Source organism: Gasterosteus aculeatus, chromosome 1 (genome assembly GCF_964276395.1).
Source record: "Gasterosteus aculeatus chromosome 1, fGasAcu3.hap1.1, whole genome shotgun sequence".
Classification (NCBI taxonomy): domain Eukaryota; kingdom Metazoa; phylum Chordata; class Actinopteri; order Perciformes; family Gasterosteidae; genus Gasterosteus; species Gasterosteus aculeatus.
Window position 1 is genome coordinate 3,806,584 of NC_135688.1, and position 16,122 is coordinate 3,822,705.

General features: G+C 43.7%; 2 protein-coding genes across 4 annotated transcripts; both read left to right on the forward strand.

Moving 5' to 3' along the window:
• Nucleotides 1-109: 109 nt before the first annotated feature.
• Nucleotides 110-6,363, forward strand: LOC120816112 (sodium- and chloride-dependent GABA transporter 2). Its single transcript, XM_040171503.2, has 14 exons — nt 110-382; nt 468-602; nt 1,228-1,368; nt 1,743-1,830; nt 1,914-2,046; nt 2,131-2,265; nt 2,331-2,434; nt 2,533-2,657; nt 3,297-3,409; nt 3,514-3,651; nt 3,793-3,895; nt 4,133-4,233; nt 4,338-4,508; nt 4,751-6,363. The coding sequence occupies exons 1-14, from the start codon at nt 223-225 to the stop codon at nt 4,859-4,861; spliced, it is 1,758 nt and encodes a 585-aa protein (XP_040027437.2). The 5' UTR covers nt 110-222; the 3' UTR covers nt 4,862-6,363.
• A 972-nt stretch (nt 6,364-7,335) lies between these two features.
• Nucleotides 7,336-14,284, forward strand: LOC120828950 (protein NLRC3). 3 transcript variants are annotated; one of them, XM_078108104.1, is made up of 9 exons: nt 7,336-7,474; nt 8,109-8,196; nt 8,265-8,581; nt 8,871-8,906; nt 8,995-10,792; nt 10,888-11,061; nt 11,898-12,071; nt 13,194-13,240; nt 13,369-14,284. In XM_078108104.1, exons 3-9 carry the CDS (start codon nt 8,305-8,307, stop codon nt 13,911-13,913), a joined length of 3,051 nt encoding a protein of 1,016 aa, XP_077964230.1. In that variant the 5' UTR covers nt 7,336-7,474; nt 8,109-8,196; nt 8,265-8,304; the 3' UTR covers nt 13,914-14,284. The 3 variants fall into 3 exon arrangements, with proteins under 3 accessions (XP_077964230.1, XP_077964229.1, XP_077964232.1); XM_078108103.1 differs by having other exon boundaries at nt 8,301-8,581; XM_078108106.1 differs by having other exon boundaries at nt 8,305-8,581.
• Nucleotides 14,285-16,122: the final 1,838 nt, after the last annotated feature.

The following is a 16,122-nucleotide window of genomic DNA, read 5'->3' on the forward strand; positions in this document are numbered from 1 at the left end:
GTCGTACCACAACAAGGAATTTGGACTTTCCAAATCAGTTGTCGGTTAGGTATTTTAATTTAAGCTCACCCTGGGCAACAACTTAGTACAATAACTCATTGACTGGTCACCCAGTTGCTCATTAAAAGACGCTACAGAATCCGCCGTGAGGCGAGAAGAGGAGACCCGGACGGACAGCGCGTGGGTCAACAGGACGACCGGCCTCGGGCTTCACTTTTGGCAATGGTGAATAAAAAATGTGGCCCAAAGCGCCAGGGAGTAGAAGTGGAGGAGAGAGGACACTGGGGCAGTAAGACGGAGTTCCTCCTGGCGGTGGCGGGAAATGTTGTCGGCTTCGGCAACGTGTGGCGGTTTCCTTACCTCTGCTACAAAAACGGAGGGGGTGAGCGAATACGAGGTTCACGACTCCTCGCCGCCTCAAACCTCCGGGTAGACGTGAGCACAACGCTGTTTCTCTCTAAGTTCAGGTGCATTCCTGGTGCCCTATCTGGTGTTCGTGGTGACCTGCGGCGTACCGCTGTTCCTGCTGGAGACGACGTTGGGCCAGTACACCCAGGAGGGGGGCATCACCTGCTGGAGGAAGCTGTGCCCACTGGCCGAAGGTACGCGCTTTATTGAAGATTCAAAGGAAACAACCTCTGAAGATCAATCAGCTTTGATCAACGAGTAGCTGGTGGCTCAACAGGTCGTCTGCACAGCTAGTCTCTAAAAACGGTTATGAGGGGTTAAAGGCATGCATGTACCTGTATGCATAGGTACATGGGAGTTTTGCAAAGTTGTTGCACAACTTGCATTGATGTTGAGGGCAAAAACTTTGAAAATGGAGAATACAGAACAGAAAATGTCTGCTTCTGCTACATCCATTTGGGTCCTTTTCTACACAACATGTCAACAACAAAAGATTAAAGCAGAGGTTTCTTTAAATTAAATAACTGTTGAGAGTAAGAAATATCAGTGACACACCTATAACCTTAAATAGATTTTATTCCAAGAGAGAATGTAGAGAAACTACAATGTCTTTTTTCAGTTTGCTTTTGATGAATATACATATATATATATATATATATATATATATATATATATATATGTCATTATGGAAAAGTAGTCTCTCACAGTGACTGAGCAGTTTTAATGTAATGTCATTCGGGCTTACGTGACCCTGAAGCGGATTAATGAGTCAATGGAGGGGGTCCGGACTTCATAATGTTTGTCTTTGTGGCCTCGCAGGTATCGGCTACGCTGGGCAGCTCATCCTCTTCTACAGCTGTATGACCTACATGTTAATTCTGGCCTGGGCTTTGTTCTACTTGGTGTTCTCCTTCAGCCCTCAGCTCCCATGGGCCAGCTGCGACAACTACTGGAACACAGGTCAAATGGAGACCGTCTATAGACAGATATAAACACTCAAAATATCTTTTATACAGTTTGGGGAAATTAAAAATAAAGGTCAAAATAAAAAAAGAAACAGAGATATTCCAACTTTTCCCCCCTAATATGGATCAGGTTTTCTGAAAGATTGAATCCCACATTGCCCATAATGCAACTGGACAGCATATTTATCTGGCAATTGCCTACAGCTTTTAAATTCCACACCAAAAGCTTGTAATGAAAGCTGTTGGTTGAAGATTTGAAGTCTTGAGGCCAAAGCGAGCTTGGTTTCTCAGACTCCTCTTCCTTTAAAACCTCAGAAGATTGTTCCACATCCGACCATTAATCTGTCTCTCATCACACTGTTCTTTCAGCCAACTGCATTGACTTGACAGCACAAAATAAAACCCGTGAATGGACCAACCAGACTAACGCAGCTTCTGCTGCCACAGAGTTCTGGGAGTACGTACACGGATCCACTGAAGCCTCTAGGTTCTTTCTAATGGGCCGAGCGGAGTCACAACCTGATCTTTTGTTCCTTCTAGACGACGGGTGCTTGGCATCTCGGGGGGGATTGAGGAGATGGGCAGCATCAGATGGGATCTCTTGCTGTGCCTCGTTGCAATGTGGGTCATCTGCTACTTCTGCATCTGGAAAGGGGTCAAGTCCACGGGAAAGGTTCTCTAAATAAGCCTTGAACTACCCTAAAGCCGTTGTAAAAGTGGGATAAGTTGACCTCTAAAGACCTTGTCTTTTCCCCAGGTGGTGTATTTCACTGCCACCTTCCCGTACGTCATGCTGCTCATTCTTCTGATCCGCGGACTGTCTCTTCCCGGGGCTCTGCAAGGAGTACTGTATTACCTTCTGCCGGATCCCTCGAGGCTCACGGACCCTCAGGTAAGGGATTCCTGACATACTGTTACAGTGTCAAGTCGATGGATGAATCACTGCTGGTTCAACAGGTTTGGATGGAGGCCGGGTCTCAGATCCTCTTCTCATACAGCGTGGGCGTGGGCTCCTTGACTGTGCTGGGCAGCTACAACACCTACAACAACAACTGCTACAGGTGAGCGGCCCTCAATGTCTGACTGCACGGAGCTGTGCAATATTTATAACGCATCCACTCCCTGCTCACGGATTCACAGGGTGCGTTGTGTTTTGCAGAGACTGCCTGTGGCTGTGTTTGCTAAACAGTGGCACCAGTGTAGTAGCTGGGTTCGCAGTCTTCTCCGTGCTGGGATTCATGGCTCACGAGCAGGGCGTCTCCATCGCAGAAGTGGCCGAGTCAGGTAACGCAACCCAGCAGGCTCGTAATCAAAAAAACGTTTTAAAATACTTATACTACTAATTACAATAAACACCTCAATTAAATCCAACACACAACATCGCTGTTCAATTAAAGCAAGGGTCTTTTACCGCAGGGTGAGTACTTTGACTCAGGTGAGAATTCGACTGCAGGACTTTTATACGGTTGTTTTGGTGCTAAAGCGAACGAGTTCTTCCTTCACCGCTTGTCACAATGGGTGAAATGTTGCTGCCACCTTGAGGACAACCAGAGACACGAGCACATTAACACCTTCAAACATTATTACATTACTGGCATTTAGCAGACGCTTTTATCCAAAGCGACTTACATTACACTTTAAACCCATGGCTTTTTCACATTTTTGCCTGGGGAGCAATTAGGGGTTAGGTGTCTTGCTCAGGTACCCTTCAACATGGAACATGGGGCAGCCTGGAATCAAACCACCAACCTTGTGCTTCTCTGCACACCTTCTCTAACCCCTGCGCCACGATGACCCATACAGTCGTTATACAGTTTGAGACATTTGCACAAGGCGATGGTCATTATTATTATCGGGGGATGTTTACGTTTGATAAATTGTGAACGCTTAATGCTTAATGCTTGATTATCTGTGGTTTCCCAGGCCCTGGCTTGGCTTTCATTGCATACCCTCAGGCCGTGGCCATGATGCCTCTGCCCCAACTGTGGTCCATCTGCTTCTTCGTCATGCTCATCCTCTTGGGTGTGGACACGCGAGTATGTGCTCTGTAAGATGTACTCTTGATTAACTCTTCGTCGAGGGAAGAAACCCACGTTTGTCCACTGTACTTGATGCGTCTCTTTTCCCCATTTCTGGCTAGTTTGTGGCCATGGAGGTGGTGACGACATCCATCATCGATATGTTTCCCAAATTAATGCGCAGGTATGGCCGACGGGAACTCTTCCTCCTCCTCTTCTGCCTCACATGCTTTCTCTTTCAACTGGTCATGGTCACCGAGGTCAGTCTTTAGTACTATTTAAAGTACAACAACTTTCATATCATGATTTTATTTCATCATTATGACAAGATGCACGCATCTGAAATATGACGTGAAGTTGATGAAACCATGTCAGAAACATGCGTTTGCTGTTGTGTGCAGGGAGGAATGTACGTGTTCCAGATGTTTGACTACTACGCCTGCAACGGAGCCTGCATCCTCTTCCTCTGCGTGTTTGAAACCGTGGCACTAGGATGGATATTTGGTAGGTGTACTGTTTTCTTTTTTAAGGGAGCAATTCAATATAGGACCTAAACAAAGTTGGCGGGGACCCACTGGGAACACAAAGCAGCAACGGCAGTTCTTAAAACTCATGGATTTCCCACAATGCAACAAAACCCCGATGACATCATTGGGCTGGTTTTAGAAAGCTGTTTTCACACATCGAGCAGTACGTCACGGTCATTGAGTGCTGATCATAAAAACATCATCTCCCACAAAGGGGCGCAGCGGCTGTGTGACATCATCAAGGACATGACCGGAGTGCACGCCAACCCGTTCTTTAAATTCAGCTGGCTTTACCTCACTCCTGTGGTCTTACTGGTGAGTCACCGTCAGTGACGGGTTTTCACGTGAGAGGTTGTTAAAGGTTAGAGGTTAAATGTGGACATAACTTGTGAATCCCCCCCTTTTTCCTGTTGTCTCAGATATCTTTTATACGTTCTTTTGTGGAGTACCAGCCCCTGACCTTTAACCGCTGGTACGTGTATCCAGCGTGGGCATACGCGTGCGGCTGGGTGCTGACCTTCTCCTCCATCCTGCTGGTGCCGGGATGGGCGCTGTACAAACTGGCGATAGGGACTGGGAGCCTCAGTCAGGTGGGACAACTGTGGAACTGTTTTATTGTCATTCATTGAAGAAATGGCATGATGTGTTCTTCATATTAATACGTTGAGTCAATAATTATTATTAGAATTATCTGGCTATAACAGGAGAGTCTATAGGGTGTATAAATAAAATAGTTTTCTTTAGTTTACGCAACTTATGAAGATCTTAAATACCAACACACAGTTTCAGAGTATTTGCTTCATATTGTGAATATGTCTCTATATATTCTCAGCGTTTCCATCACCTGTGCCAACCGGCTCCTGACTGCTCCCTGACTCATGGGAGAGAAACTGAGCTGCAAAACATCGGAGAGGAAGTTCAACACTGCCTCTCCTCCAGCTGACATCAGACATGAAACAATCCTGGAATCTTTTTTGGGCACACCTGTGTGTGCAACAACGTCCTTCTCAATGAATTTGTTTATTTCTTCCTCTTCCTCTTAATATCTATATATATATATATATATATATAGTATTTTGTTTTGCGTAAAAAAAGATTGTATACCACTAAATGAAACCAAACCAAAGACAAACCTTTCCAACATAAAAAAATTCAAAATTCAAAAATGTATTTTAAGCTAATGTTGAAACGAAAATAGTTTTATTTTCTGTATGAAATATATTTGGTGATACATGAAAAATTATTATTACTTCATCTATAGGTCTGGTGCTTAGAATTTTGGAACCAGAGTTTACTGGACATAAACAAGCTGAAGATTGCGATGATTGAAGGGAACGCACACAGGGGGACAGCTGAGTGTGTGTGTGTGTGTCTGTGTGCGCGTGAGAGTGTGTATGTGTGTCTGGTGCCACGCCACATTTCACCTCATGCAAACAAACATTCTTTTTTGTTTATGTAAGGAGTAGAAAGTAAATGGAGCCAAATCCAGGTCAAAAGTTTGGATCATTTGAAAAACAAATGTGAACCTGAAAGTTTGTTGTTGAACATTGAAAAATACAACAATGTATTTAAAATAAAAATGAGTGCACAAAAACTCTTTTCGGGTTTAATATAGTTTGGACTCTTCAAATTTCTTTGAATACATTTTTTTTTTCAATATTACTTATATTCACTGTATTATATTTTTCAGATATTTTCAGATTCATATCTTGTATTTTCAGATTCAAAACTTCTATTTTCACTTACAGAGATTTTTTTTGCGTACAGATTTTTTTTTTCCTTCACATTAACACCTTTGACCCTGGTGTGGCGTAGGGGACGCGGCATCAAATAGGAGTGGCGTGTCATCAGAAAATATCTTCGTCTAGAAATTGTGCACACAGTGATGCAAAAGTTCAACAATCCGTCGAAGCTAAAACCAAACATGGAAATGGAGAAATCAAATCGCTGGAGAATTCAACGATGAATCTAATACAATTTCTCTTAGACAAACCAGCCAAATTCAGCAAAACATAAAAATAACAATGTGCAATAACCTCTGTAATACACTGTGTGTACATATACATATATTTATTTAGTTCCTAGTATATTTAGTTACTGTGGTTCTTTTTTGCACTCTTTTATTTATTTTTAGTATTATTATATTTTTACCTACTTACTGTGACAACTCGAAGAGACTGAAAAGAATAACTTCCTGTTTTATTCTTTTAACCACTTCCTGTCTTTGTTTAGTTTCCCACCCTTTTTCCACTCATCCATGTCAGGTTATCTATTGTCCTACCCGGAGTTGTATGTCTCAAGCCAGTGTTCCTAGTGCTTGTTTTTCGTCTTCCTGCTTTTTTATTGGCCTTGTTCTTTCTCCCTCTCCAGTGTGTTAAGTCTGCTTGTGCCTGTGCTACGTTTTGGTTTGTAAAGTTGATTTTGCCAGTAAAGATCCCAAAGCTGGTTGGAAGTATTTCGTAGTTTTCTTACTCTGCGCCTGAGTCTCAGTCCTGATCCCTTACGCTTACTTATTGCTGCTGCTCTTGTCTTGTTTGGTTTTTTTACCATGTATCTTGTGTGCGCTGTCCACTTTGCTGCCGCGATCCTGTGAATTTCACCATTGTGGAACTAATAAAGGAATATCTTCAATATAACAAAGCATTTTAAATCAAAATAATCATAAATGCCCCCTGCCTGTTCTGTTTTCAACAAAAATATTAATTGAATCTGCTGTTTCGGCAATGGAATACAGCCACCGTCCATGTTGTGCTCCCCAAGAGTTTTAAGGTATTTCACGCAGGTTTAGGGGGTTAGGGGGTAAAGGGGTAAGGGAGGGGGTTTGCAAGTGAAACGTCAAGTGTCATATTACACTCTACTCTTTTTGGCTGCTGAGTGGATGAGGGAGCCGTCGCTCGTTTTCTCGACATTCTAGTCGTATCCAGTCGGATCAGACGATTGAACAAAGGGGTTGAACCATGGACATCAGCCAAGCGGGGCAGACTTGTGAAAAAAAGTCTTATGTCAAACCACCGTGGTGGTGAATGATATGTTGCCACCAAGAAAATCTAAAGAACAAGAAATGGAAAAATATAGTGATATATATACATATATTCAGGGCCGGGTGGGGGGTTGTCACATTTTACAGTATGCCAGCAGGCTTCTTTACTGGCTATCCTTACCCTTCTTTGGCACGCAGCTTGAGACTGATACGTAGGTAAGTTCTTCCGCCCCAACAGGTTCAACCTGATCATCAATGAAGAATAACGTGTTCCCTACTAGTCAACATGTAGATGAAGACCAGGTGACAAAGAGGGACGTGCACGGGTCCTCTAAACTATCTGGTCCGAACAACAGCATCCAGTCTGCTGTCATAGCAACTCTTTACAAGGTGAAAGAACTCAGTCGACCAGTCCGACTGCATACTTTGATGGTGACGTGAGGACACACCCTCTCCGATGAAGAACAACAAGCTGTATCACTTCACTCCGTCTGATGGAAGCTGAAGTGAAGCACAGACCTCCGTTTCTACACAGACCTGATGAGGACAGAAGAGAGCTGCACTGAGAAACTTCATGTAAGTGGAGCTGTGATTGGTTGAATGACATCATTGATGGTTGTGAACGTGTGATTGTTTAAAGCTGGGAAACAAGATGGCGCCTGTGTTAGCAGGCGGAGAGAGGCTGCTGTTAGTCCGAAGCACAGTCTGATCTGGGGTCTGTGAGGACTGTTTCTGATAAGGAGAAGGTTGCAGACGGAGGGGCACTAGGACCCAGCAGGGACCAGAGAGCTCACCTGGGCCTTTGTTCCTGCACTGAAACACACCTGTGAGACGCTCTGCTCTCACCTGCTGATTCAGTCCTTCAAGTCCACAAAGCTTCATGTTCATTTCTTCATCTGCTTTAAACACATTTAGTCACTTTTTAGAGTGTTTGAATGTGTTTGTGTTTCCTTTAGTGTTCAGGTGTCTTTTATCACCAGGTCGTAGTCGACCACCTGCTACAACTCAGTTGAGAAGAAAAACAGCTCTTAGATTCGTCACTGTGTAGCAGTTGTACTCTCTAACTAACTTTCAGGTTTAATGTTTATTTTCAAAAGATCAAAGCTTTTGGTCTGGGTTTGGCTCCATATACTTCCTGCTTCATGATTATTTGATTATGAATTGATTTTGTTTGATAAATGCAAATGACACAGCATTACTGTTATTGCAGGTGAAGCTGTGAACCGCCTTCACGCTTCCCCAATATTCACAGATTCATCCAACTTGTGTCCACAAAGAGGACGCTGACTTCATCAGAGGTGCTTAGAAAGAGGGAGAAGAATTATATTTAATTTAAAACCAGCTGATTTTTGTTTTTTAAATGCAGAGCAGTGGGTGATTTATTTGTGGGTCTTTAAAAAAGACAGATGGAGATGGTCAGGAAGGACATCCTCAACATTTTAAAGGAGCTTGAGGAGGAGGACTACAAAGAGTTCAAGTGGCACCTGCGGAACCATTCAAGCCCGGAAGACCCCCGATCAATCCCACCCTGTGACCTGGAGAACGCAGACAGGATGGACACGGTGGACCTGATGGAGCGGTGCTACGACACAGACTCGGTTCAAGTGGCCATGAAGGTTTTGGAAGAGATGCAAAAGAACGATCTGGCCAAAAAATTATCCAAAAGGAACTCTAACCCTACGGGTAAGTTGTTAAAAAGAGGAATTAGGTATATAATAATAGGTGTATAATAAAGATCACAACATATTATTAATGTCAATACAATTCTTAACAAATGTTAATAATAGCGGGACGCCAGCCTTGGATTATGGATTAAAAACCAAACAATAAATTGAGTCTCGTAATTGATATTCACTCAATATGAGGAGCTATTCCACATTACGTGCGAATTTAATTTAAGCACAGGCTAAATATACCAGCCATTATCACACTACAAATGCACAAAGTAATTACAGAAAACATCTTGTTTCAGGTGAACCGAATCCTGTGGGAGGAGATAGAGGTCAAGGTGAATAGACTTAATCCAAGGGAAATATTACACCATTAAAGTAGAGCATTAGCGTGTTTGTGTCATCTCTGTTTCTTTGTTCATTCAGAGATTATTGACAACTGTCAGCGTGAACTCAAATCTAACTTGAAGAAGAAGTTCCAGTGTGTGTTTGAGGGGATTGCTAAAGCAGGAAACACAACCCTTCTGAATGAGATCTACACAGAGCTCTACATCACAGAGGGAGGGACTGCAGAGGTCAATGAAGAACATGAGGTCAGACAGATTGAAACATCATCCTGGAAACCAGACAAACCAGAAACAACCATCAGACAAGAAGACCTCTTCAAAGCCTCAGCTGGGAGGAAGAAACCAATCAGAACAGTGATGACTAAGGGAGTGGCTGGCATTGGGAAAACAGTCTTAACGCAGAAGTTCACTCTGGACTGGGCTGAAGACAAAGACCACCAGGACATACAGTTCACATTTCCATTCACCTTCAGAGAGCTGAATGTGCAGAGAGAGAAGAAATACAGCTTGGTGGGACTTGTTCATCACTTCTTCAGTGACACCAAAGCAGCAGGAATCTGCAGGTTCGAGAAGTTCCAGGTCGTGTTCATCTTTGACGGTCTGGATGAGTGTCGACTCCCTCTGGACTTCCACAACAATGAGATCCTGACTGATGTCACAGAGTCGGCCTCAGTGGATGTGCTCCTCACAAACCTCATCGCGGGGAAGCTGCTTCCCTCTGCTTGCCTCTGGATCACCACACGACCTGCAGCGGCCAATCAGATCCCTCCTGAGTGTGTTGGCATGGTGACAGAAGTCAGAGGGTTCACTGACCCCCAGAAGGAGGAGTACTTCAGGAAGAGGTTCAGAGTTGAGGAGCAGGCCAGCGCGATCATCTCTCACATCAAGATCTCACGAAGCCTCCACATCATGTGCCACATCCCAGTCTTCTGCTGGATCACTGCTGGAGTTCTGGAGGAGGTGTTGAAGGCCAGAGAGGGAGGAGAGTTGCCGAAGACCCTCACTGAGATGTACATCCACTTCCTGGTGGTTCAGTCCAAAGTGAAGAAGGTCAAGTACGATGGAGGAGCTGAGACGGATCCACACTGGAGTCCAGAGAGCAGGAAGATGATCGAGTCTCTGGGAAAACTGGCCTTTGATCAGCTGCAGAAAGGCAACCTGATCTTCTATGAGTCCGACCTGACAGAGTGTGGCATCAACATCAGAGAAGCCTCAGTGTACTCAGGAGTGTTCACTCAGATCTTTAGAGAGGAGAGCGGACTGTACCATGACAAAGTGTTCTGCTTCGTCCATCTGAGTGTTCAGGAGTTTCTGGCTGCTCTTCATGTCCATCTGACCTTCATCAGCTCTGGTGTCAATCTGATGTCAACCTCCGTGTTGACAGGTTTCCTAGCTGTCTTTGGAGCCAAACCTAAAACCAAACGTCTCTACAAGAGTGCTGTGGACAAGGCCTTACAGAGTCCTAATGGACACCTGGACTTGTTCCTCCGCTTCCTCTTGGGTCTTTCACTGGACACCAATCAGACACACCTACAAGGTTTGCTTAAACAGACAGGAAGTCTCTCACAGATCAATCGGAGAACAGTCCAGTACATCAAGAAGAAGATCAGCAAGAATGTGTCTCCAGAGAAAAACATCAATCTGTTCCACTGTCTGAATGAATTGAATGATGGTTCTCTTGTGGAGGAGATCCAACAGTCCCTTAGTTCAGGACGTCTCTCCACAGACAAACTGTCTCCTGCTCAGTGGTCAGCTCTGGCCTTCATCTTACTGTCATCACAAGAAAATCTGGAGGTGTTTGACCTGAAGAAATACTCTGCTTCAGAGGATGCTCTTCTGAGGCTGCTGCCAGTGGTCAAAGCCTCAAACAAAGCTCTGTAAGCACAGAGAGAGTTAGATTCATAAATCATGACTTAAATATGCTGCCATTTTCTACTCTATGTTTATATTTTCCTCATTGTTGTTTCTTCAGACTGAGTGGCTGTAACCTCTCAGAGAGAAGCTGTGAAGCTCTGTCCTCCGTTCTCAGCTCCCAGTCCTCTAGTCTGAGAGAGTTGGATCTGAGTAACAACAACCTGCGGGATTCAGGAGCGAAGCGGCTGTCTGCTGGACTGGAGAGTCCACACTGTGAACTGGAGACTCTCAGGTCAACTAATGTCCCTTAGTGTCTTTATTTACATCCATGGTACATTTCTGACTTTCATAAGATTCTTTCTGCTTGCATGATTTAAATCAAATATGTATTTTCCAAATATTTCCTTAAAAATGTGTTGTGTGTATTTAGTTTATTTTCAATATAATGTTACAAATTGAAATATTGGAGATTAATCTTAGAGTTAGCAGTAATGCTATCAGTTTGTTGATAGACATTAGTAGGTGTTTGGTTGTGACTGAAAACTGTGGTGGAAATTTGTGGATTAAGCTCTTGTGAGAAATCAAAATCGCTTTGTGATTAAGTATTTATTACTAACTAGAATATAGAAAAATGATAAAGAATACAGAAATCATCAACACAAGTCGTAAGTACAGACAGAGGTCAAATCACTACAAGCTGAAAAGGGGCAGATTGTTCCTTTCCCCAAAAGGAGCAGGTAGATCTGACCAAGTTTCTAAGTGAGAACATTTATACACTTCAGGGTGGGTCAAGAGGAGTGTATGGAAAAGTACCAGACGACATAGGGGAGACACCGTGACCCTCCCTTAATGGGACCCAGTCAATCAATAACACTTTGAAGATCAGTCAGGGCGCGTATGGGTTCCACCCGTTGAACCCTTATCTCACCCTGGACTGCCTTTAGGTCACAGGCTCACTTAAAATGTGACATTCCTGAGAGACTCACATTATTCATAAATTCTCCCCCGACAGAAACCAGTCAGTAACAATGTCAATGTGACCCCTCAGTAGCCGACAGTATCGCAGTGACCCTCCAGGACTCACAGCTCCCTCAGATCATGTGACATGTGTGTTTTATGTGTTTGCAGGCTGTCAGGCTGTTGGATCACAGAGGAAGGATGTGCTGCTCTGGTCTCAACTCTGAGCTCCAACCCCTCTCATCTGAGAGAGCTGGACCTGAGCTACAATCATCCAGGAGACTCAGGAGTGAAGCTGCTGTCTACCAGGCTGGACGATCCACAATGGAGACTGGAAAGTCTGAGGTAAGAAGAGGCCCTCTGCAGCCACAGACCATCAGCGTTGACTGTTGCTAGGAGACGGGATGTGAACAGCAGTGTCACAGTTAGACCCTTTAGACCTCCAACCGACCCCCGACCTCCATCAGAGGGTTTGTGGTGCTGTCGTGATTTCAGGCTACTTTCTTCTTCACTTCAGAGAGACAACAGTCATTGTTACACAAACACGCGGGACGACCGGGGGTCTCAGGAGTTACTGTGAGACCTTAATGCATCACACGTATCATGGTAATAAAAACGACATCAGTGCACTCATGTGTTCTTACGTGAGTAGATTCTGCAGCAGCTCACTCTTTTCTGCTACACCGTTTGTTCTGCCCTCAGGACAGGGGAGGTGGCGCCCCCTCCTGGGCCCTTTAAGGTGTGTTGTTAGTTCGCACTATGATAGTCTCACTGCAGCGTCTGCAGAACATCTGTCTGAGTAGCCATCAGCAGTAAAAGGTACCGTTGAGAGAGTGATCTCCTGAGCCAGTTTCTGATATATTTATATTTCATAAAGCGTCAGTCGGGCGTCACAGCAGCGACACTCGTTGCTTCACAAGGAGCTCAGAGAGAGAAAACAGCAGAGTGAACTAAATAAACAAACTAGTGCGTTTCTTCTGTTTCTTTGTGTTCATAGTACATGTGTTGTTTGTTCATTTTTCATTTTGAAACATAAAAACATGGACATGTTTGTGTAAATACTGAATGGTCGTTATCTGCTTTATTTTATATTTATTAAATATTTGGTTATTAAACAGTTTAATGTTAATGTTCCTTTGCACACGTCCCCTGAAGCTTGATCTGTAGCATGACGTCATTTCTCACATTTTAATTCACATTTGGTGAAAATAGAGTGCCGGGTACATTTATTATTTATTCTACATTTATCTACTTTATTTCATAAATATATTCCACCACCTTGTCGGTGCTGAACGAGCGTCGCTGTGTGACGCCTGACTGACGGTCTGCCTGACGACAGTCTGCGTGTCTGTAAGTAGTGGTAGAAGAAGAAGAGGTGGTCCATATGGACATGAAGGACAAAGCTGTGAGTGTGAGTGTGATGTCCATGTCTCCATGCTGCTCTGACCCCCCCCCTCCTCCGTTCAGGGTGGAGCCTGCTGGAGTCCGATGGTTGAGACCAGGTCTGAGGAAGTGTAAGTGTGCTTTGAGTTTGATTCATGAAGATTCAACCATCAACCTCTGTGATGTCATCACCAAAGTGTCAGTACATGAACACATGATTAATAACTGCAGCTGTATTGTGTCTTGTTCTCTCCATCAGATTCCTGTGAACTCACAATCGACACAAACACAGTAAACAGAAAACTCAAACTGTCCCACAACAACAGGAAGGTGACACTTGGGATGAACAAGGATGAGTCATATCCTGATCATCCAGAAAGATTTGACTACAGGCCTCAGCTGATGTGTAGAACTGGTCTGACTTGTCGCTGTTACTGGGAGGTCGAGTGGAGAGAAGACGTTGATGTATCAGTGAGTTACAGAGGAATCAGGAGGAAAGGAGGCAGTGATGACTGTTGGTTTGGAATGAATGATCAGTCCTGGAGTCTGAGATGCTCTGATGAAGGTTACTCTGTGTGTCACAATAAGAAAAAATCACCCATCACCTCCTCCTCCTCCTCCTCCTCCTCTGGTAGAGTAGCAGTGTATGTGGATTTTCTTGCTGGCTCTCTGTCCTTCTACAGAGTCTCCTCTGACACACTGATCCACCTCCACACCTTCAACACCACATTCACTGAACCTCTTTATCCTGGGTTTGGGCTCATGCTCTATTCTGGTTCCTCAGTGTCTCTGTGTTCTCTGTAGGAGGGAGAGTCTCCTCCTGGTGGAGAACCTTCCTCTCTGCTCACCACATAGTTCAGTCTGTACAGGACGTCACACAGCTGATGGTGGTTCATGTGGGTGTAGATGCAGGTGGAGCGGGTGAGGGGTACCTGAGCTGGTCTGGGGGGTCCACAGCTCTCTGGGACTCAGATGGAATTGTGAAAGAGCTCAGCTTAATGCTTCTGAGCTCGTTGAATCAATGGATTATGGGTTAGATATTGGCTCCTAATTAGGGTTTATTCTTAATCTTTATATGTCATGTCAAGACATTTTATGAAAAGATAAATGTGTCCTTATGGGTGTGTGTCTTTCATTTGCATTCATACTAATAAAAACAAGGTGAATAAGGAAAATGTGTACGCGTAATTCTTCTTGAGCAGATTTTAACTTCAAATTGATCTGATCAAAATCTGATCAGTGAAATCAAATCTAATTCACATTTCAATTAGGTTTGTTCTGAACAAAAACCTTTTGAAAGCTTCAGCAAACCTCTCAAGAAAACATTTAATATCTCTTTTTTTTACGTTTTTAGTACATAATTCACTCCACATATTACTTACTATTATTACTAGGAATATAATTGTATGTTTCTAATGTTAATACATTTATGGGAAACAACTGAACATTTTTAAACATGTCATAATATAAGCATGCTGTATTATTTATTTTGCATAAAATACTATGATCCTTCTTAAACATGCTGTACTATTCACTATGATATTTTTCGTAATATATGTATTTATTCTACAGCCCTATTGCAATAGCATAGAAAACATTCGGTACAGGTTGTTGAAAAAGGCAGTGAAACGTTTTTTGTAAGTAAATAAAGAAATATGTAATGAATAACTTAACGTTTATTAACCTTATTAACCTTAAACGCAAAGTCGTCTCCAACAACACAAACTGCTGAGCTCGGTTTCACTGCCACCTTCCCGTACGTCATGCTGCTCATTCTTCTGATCCGCGGACTCTCTCTTCCCGGGGCTCTGCAAGGAGTACTGTATTACCTTCTGCCGGATCCCTCGAGGCTCACGGACCCTCAGGTAAGGGATTCCTGACATGCTGCTACAGTGTGAAATCCATGGATGAATCACGGCTGCTTGGTTACAACACCTACAACAACAACTGCTACAGGTGAGCGGTCCTCAATGTCTGACTGCAGGGAGCTGTGCAATATTTATAACGCATCCACTCCCTGCTCACGGATTCACAGGGTGCGTTGTGTTTTGCAGAGACTAATTACAAGAAACACCTCAATAAAAATAGAGCAATAAAACATCGCTGTACAATTAAAACGAGGGCCCCCGGGGGCCTTTTACTTTTCGACTGCAGGACATTCAATACTTTTAAACGGTTGTTTCAGTGTGTCACGGTCATTGAGTGTCGATCATAAAAACATCATCTCCCACAAAGAGGCGGAGCGGCTGTGTGACATCATCAAGGACATGACCGGAGTGCACGCCAGCCCCTGACCTTTAACCGCTGGTACGTGTACCCAGCGTGGGCATACGCGTGCGGCTGGGTGCTGACCTTCTCCTCCATCCTGCTGGTGCCGGGATGGGCGCTGTACAAACTGGCGATCGGGACTGGGAGCCTCAGTCAGGTGGGACAACTGTGGAACTGTTTTATTGTCATTCATTGAAGAAATGGCATGATGTGTTCGTCATATTAATACGTTGAGTCAATAACCAGGAAAAATATTTTTTATTAATAAAATAGTGTAAAAGCTACATTTTCTTTAGTTTACGCAACTTATGAAGGATCTTAAATACCAACACGCAGTTTCAGAGTATTTGCTTCATATTGTGAATATGTCTCTATATATTCTCAGCGTTTCCATCACCTGTGCCAACCGGCTCCTGACTGCTCCCTGACTCATGGGAGAGAAACTGAGCTGCAAAACATCGGAGAGGAAGTTCAACACTGCCTCTCCTCCAGCTGACATCAGACATGAAACGATCCTGGAATCTTTTTCAGGCACACCTGTGTGTGCAACAAAGTCCTTCTCAATGAATTTGTTTATTTCTTCCTCTTCCTCTTAATTTCTCATAGTATTTGTTTTTGAACGATGCGATTTGAATAAAGTTAAAAGGTTGTGTACAAAGACGGCTGATTAGAATATAATGTTCTCGTCTTTTAAGTCTAGAATACAAAAATCCGGGACAAGCCACGTGTTTATTTTATGTCTATG

What these genes read in the sequence shown, in the direction of transcription:
- LOC120816112 (XM_040171503.2), top strand. Translation starts at nt 223, where the DNA reads ATGGTGAATAAAAAATGTGGCCCAAAGCGCCAGGGAGTAGAAGTGGAG. An exon ending in GGCACTAGGATGGATATTTG is followed by an intron (nt 3,896 to 4,132) that starts GTAGGTGTACTG and finishes TCTCCCACAAAG; the next exon opens with GGGCGCAGCGGCTGTGTGAC. An exon ending in TCACTCCTGTGGTCTTACTG is followed by an intron (nt 4,234 to 4,337) that starts GTGAGTCACCGT and finishes CTGTTGTCTCAG; the next exon opens with ATATCTTTTATACGTTCTTT.
- LOC120828950 (XM_078108104.1), top strand. Translation starts at nt 8,305, where the DNA reads ATGGAGATGGTCAGGAAGGACATCCTCAACATTTTAAAGGAGCTTGAG. An exon ending in AAGGAACTCTAACCCTACGG is followed by an intron (nt 8,582 to 8,870) that starts GTAAGTTGTTAA and finishes ATCTTGTTTCAG; the next exon opens with GTGAACCGAATCCTGTGGGA. An exon ending in GAGACCAGGTCTGAGGAAGT is followed by an intron (nt 13,241 to 13,368) that starts GTAAGTGTGCTT and finishes TCTCTCCATCAG; the next exon opens with ATTCCTGTGAACTCACAATC.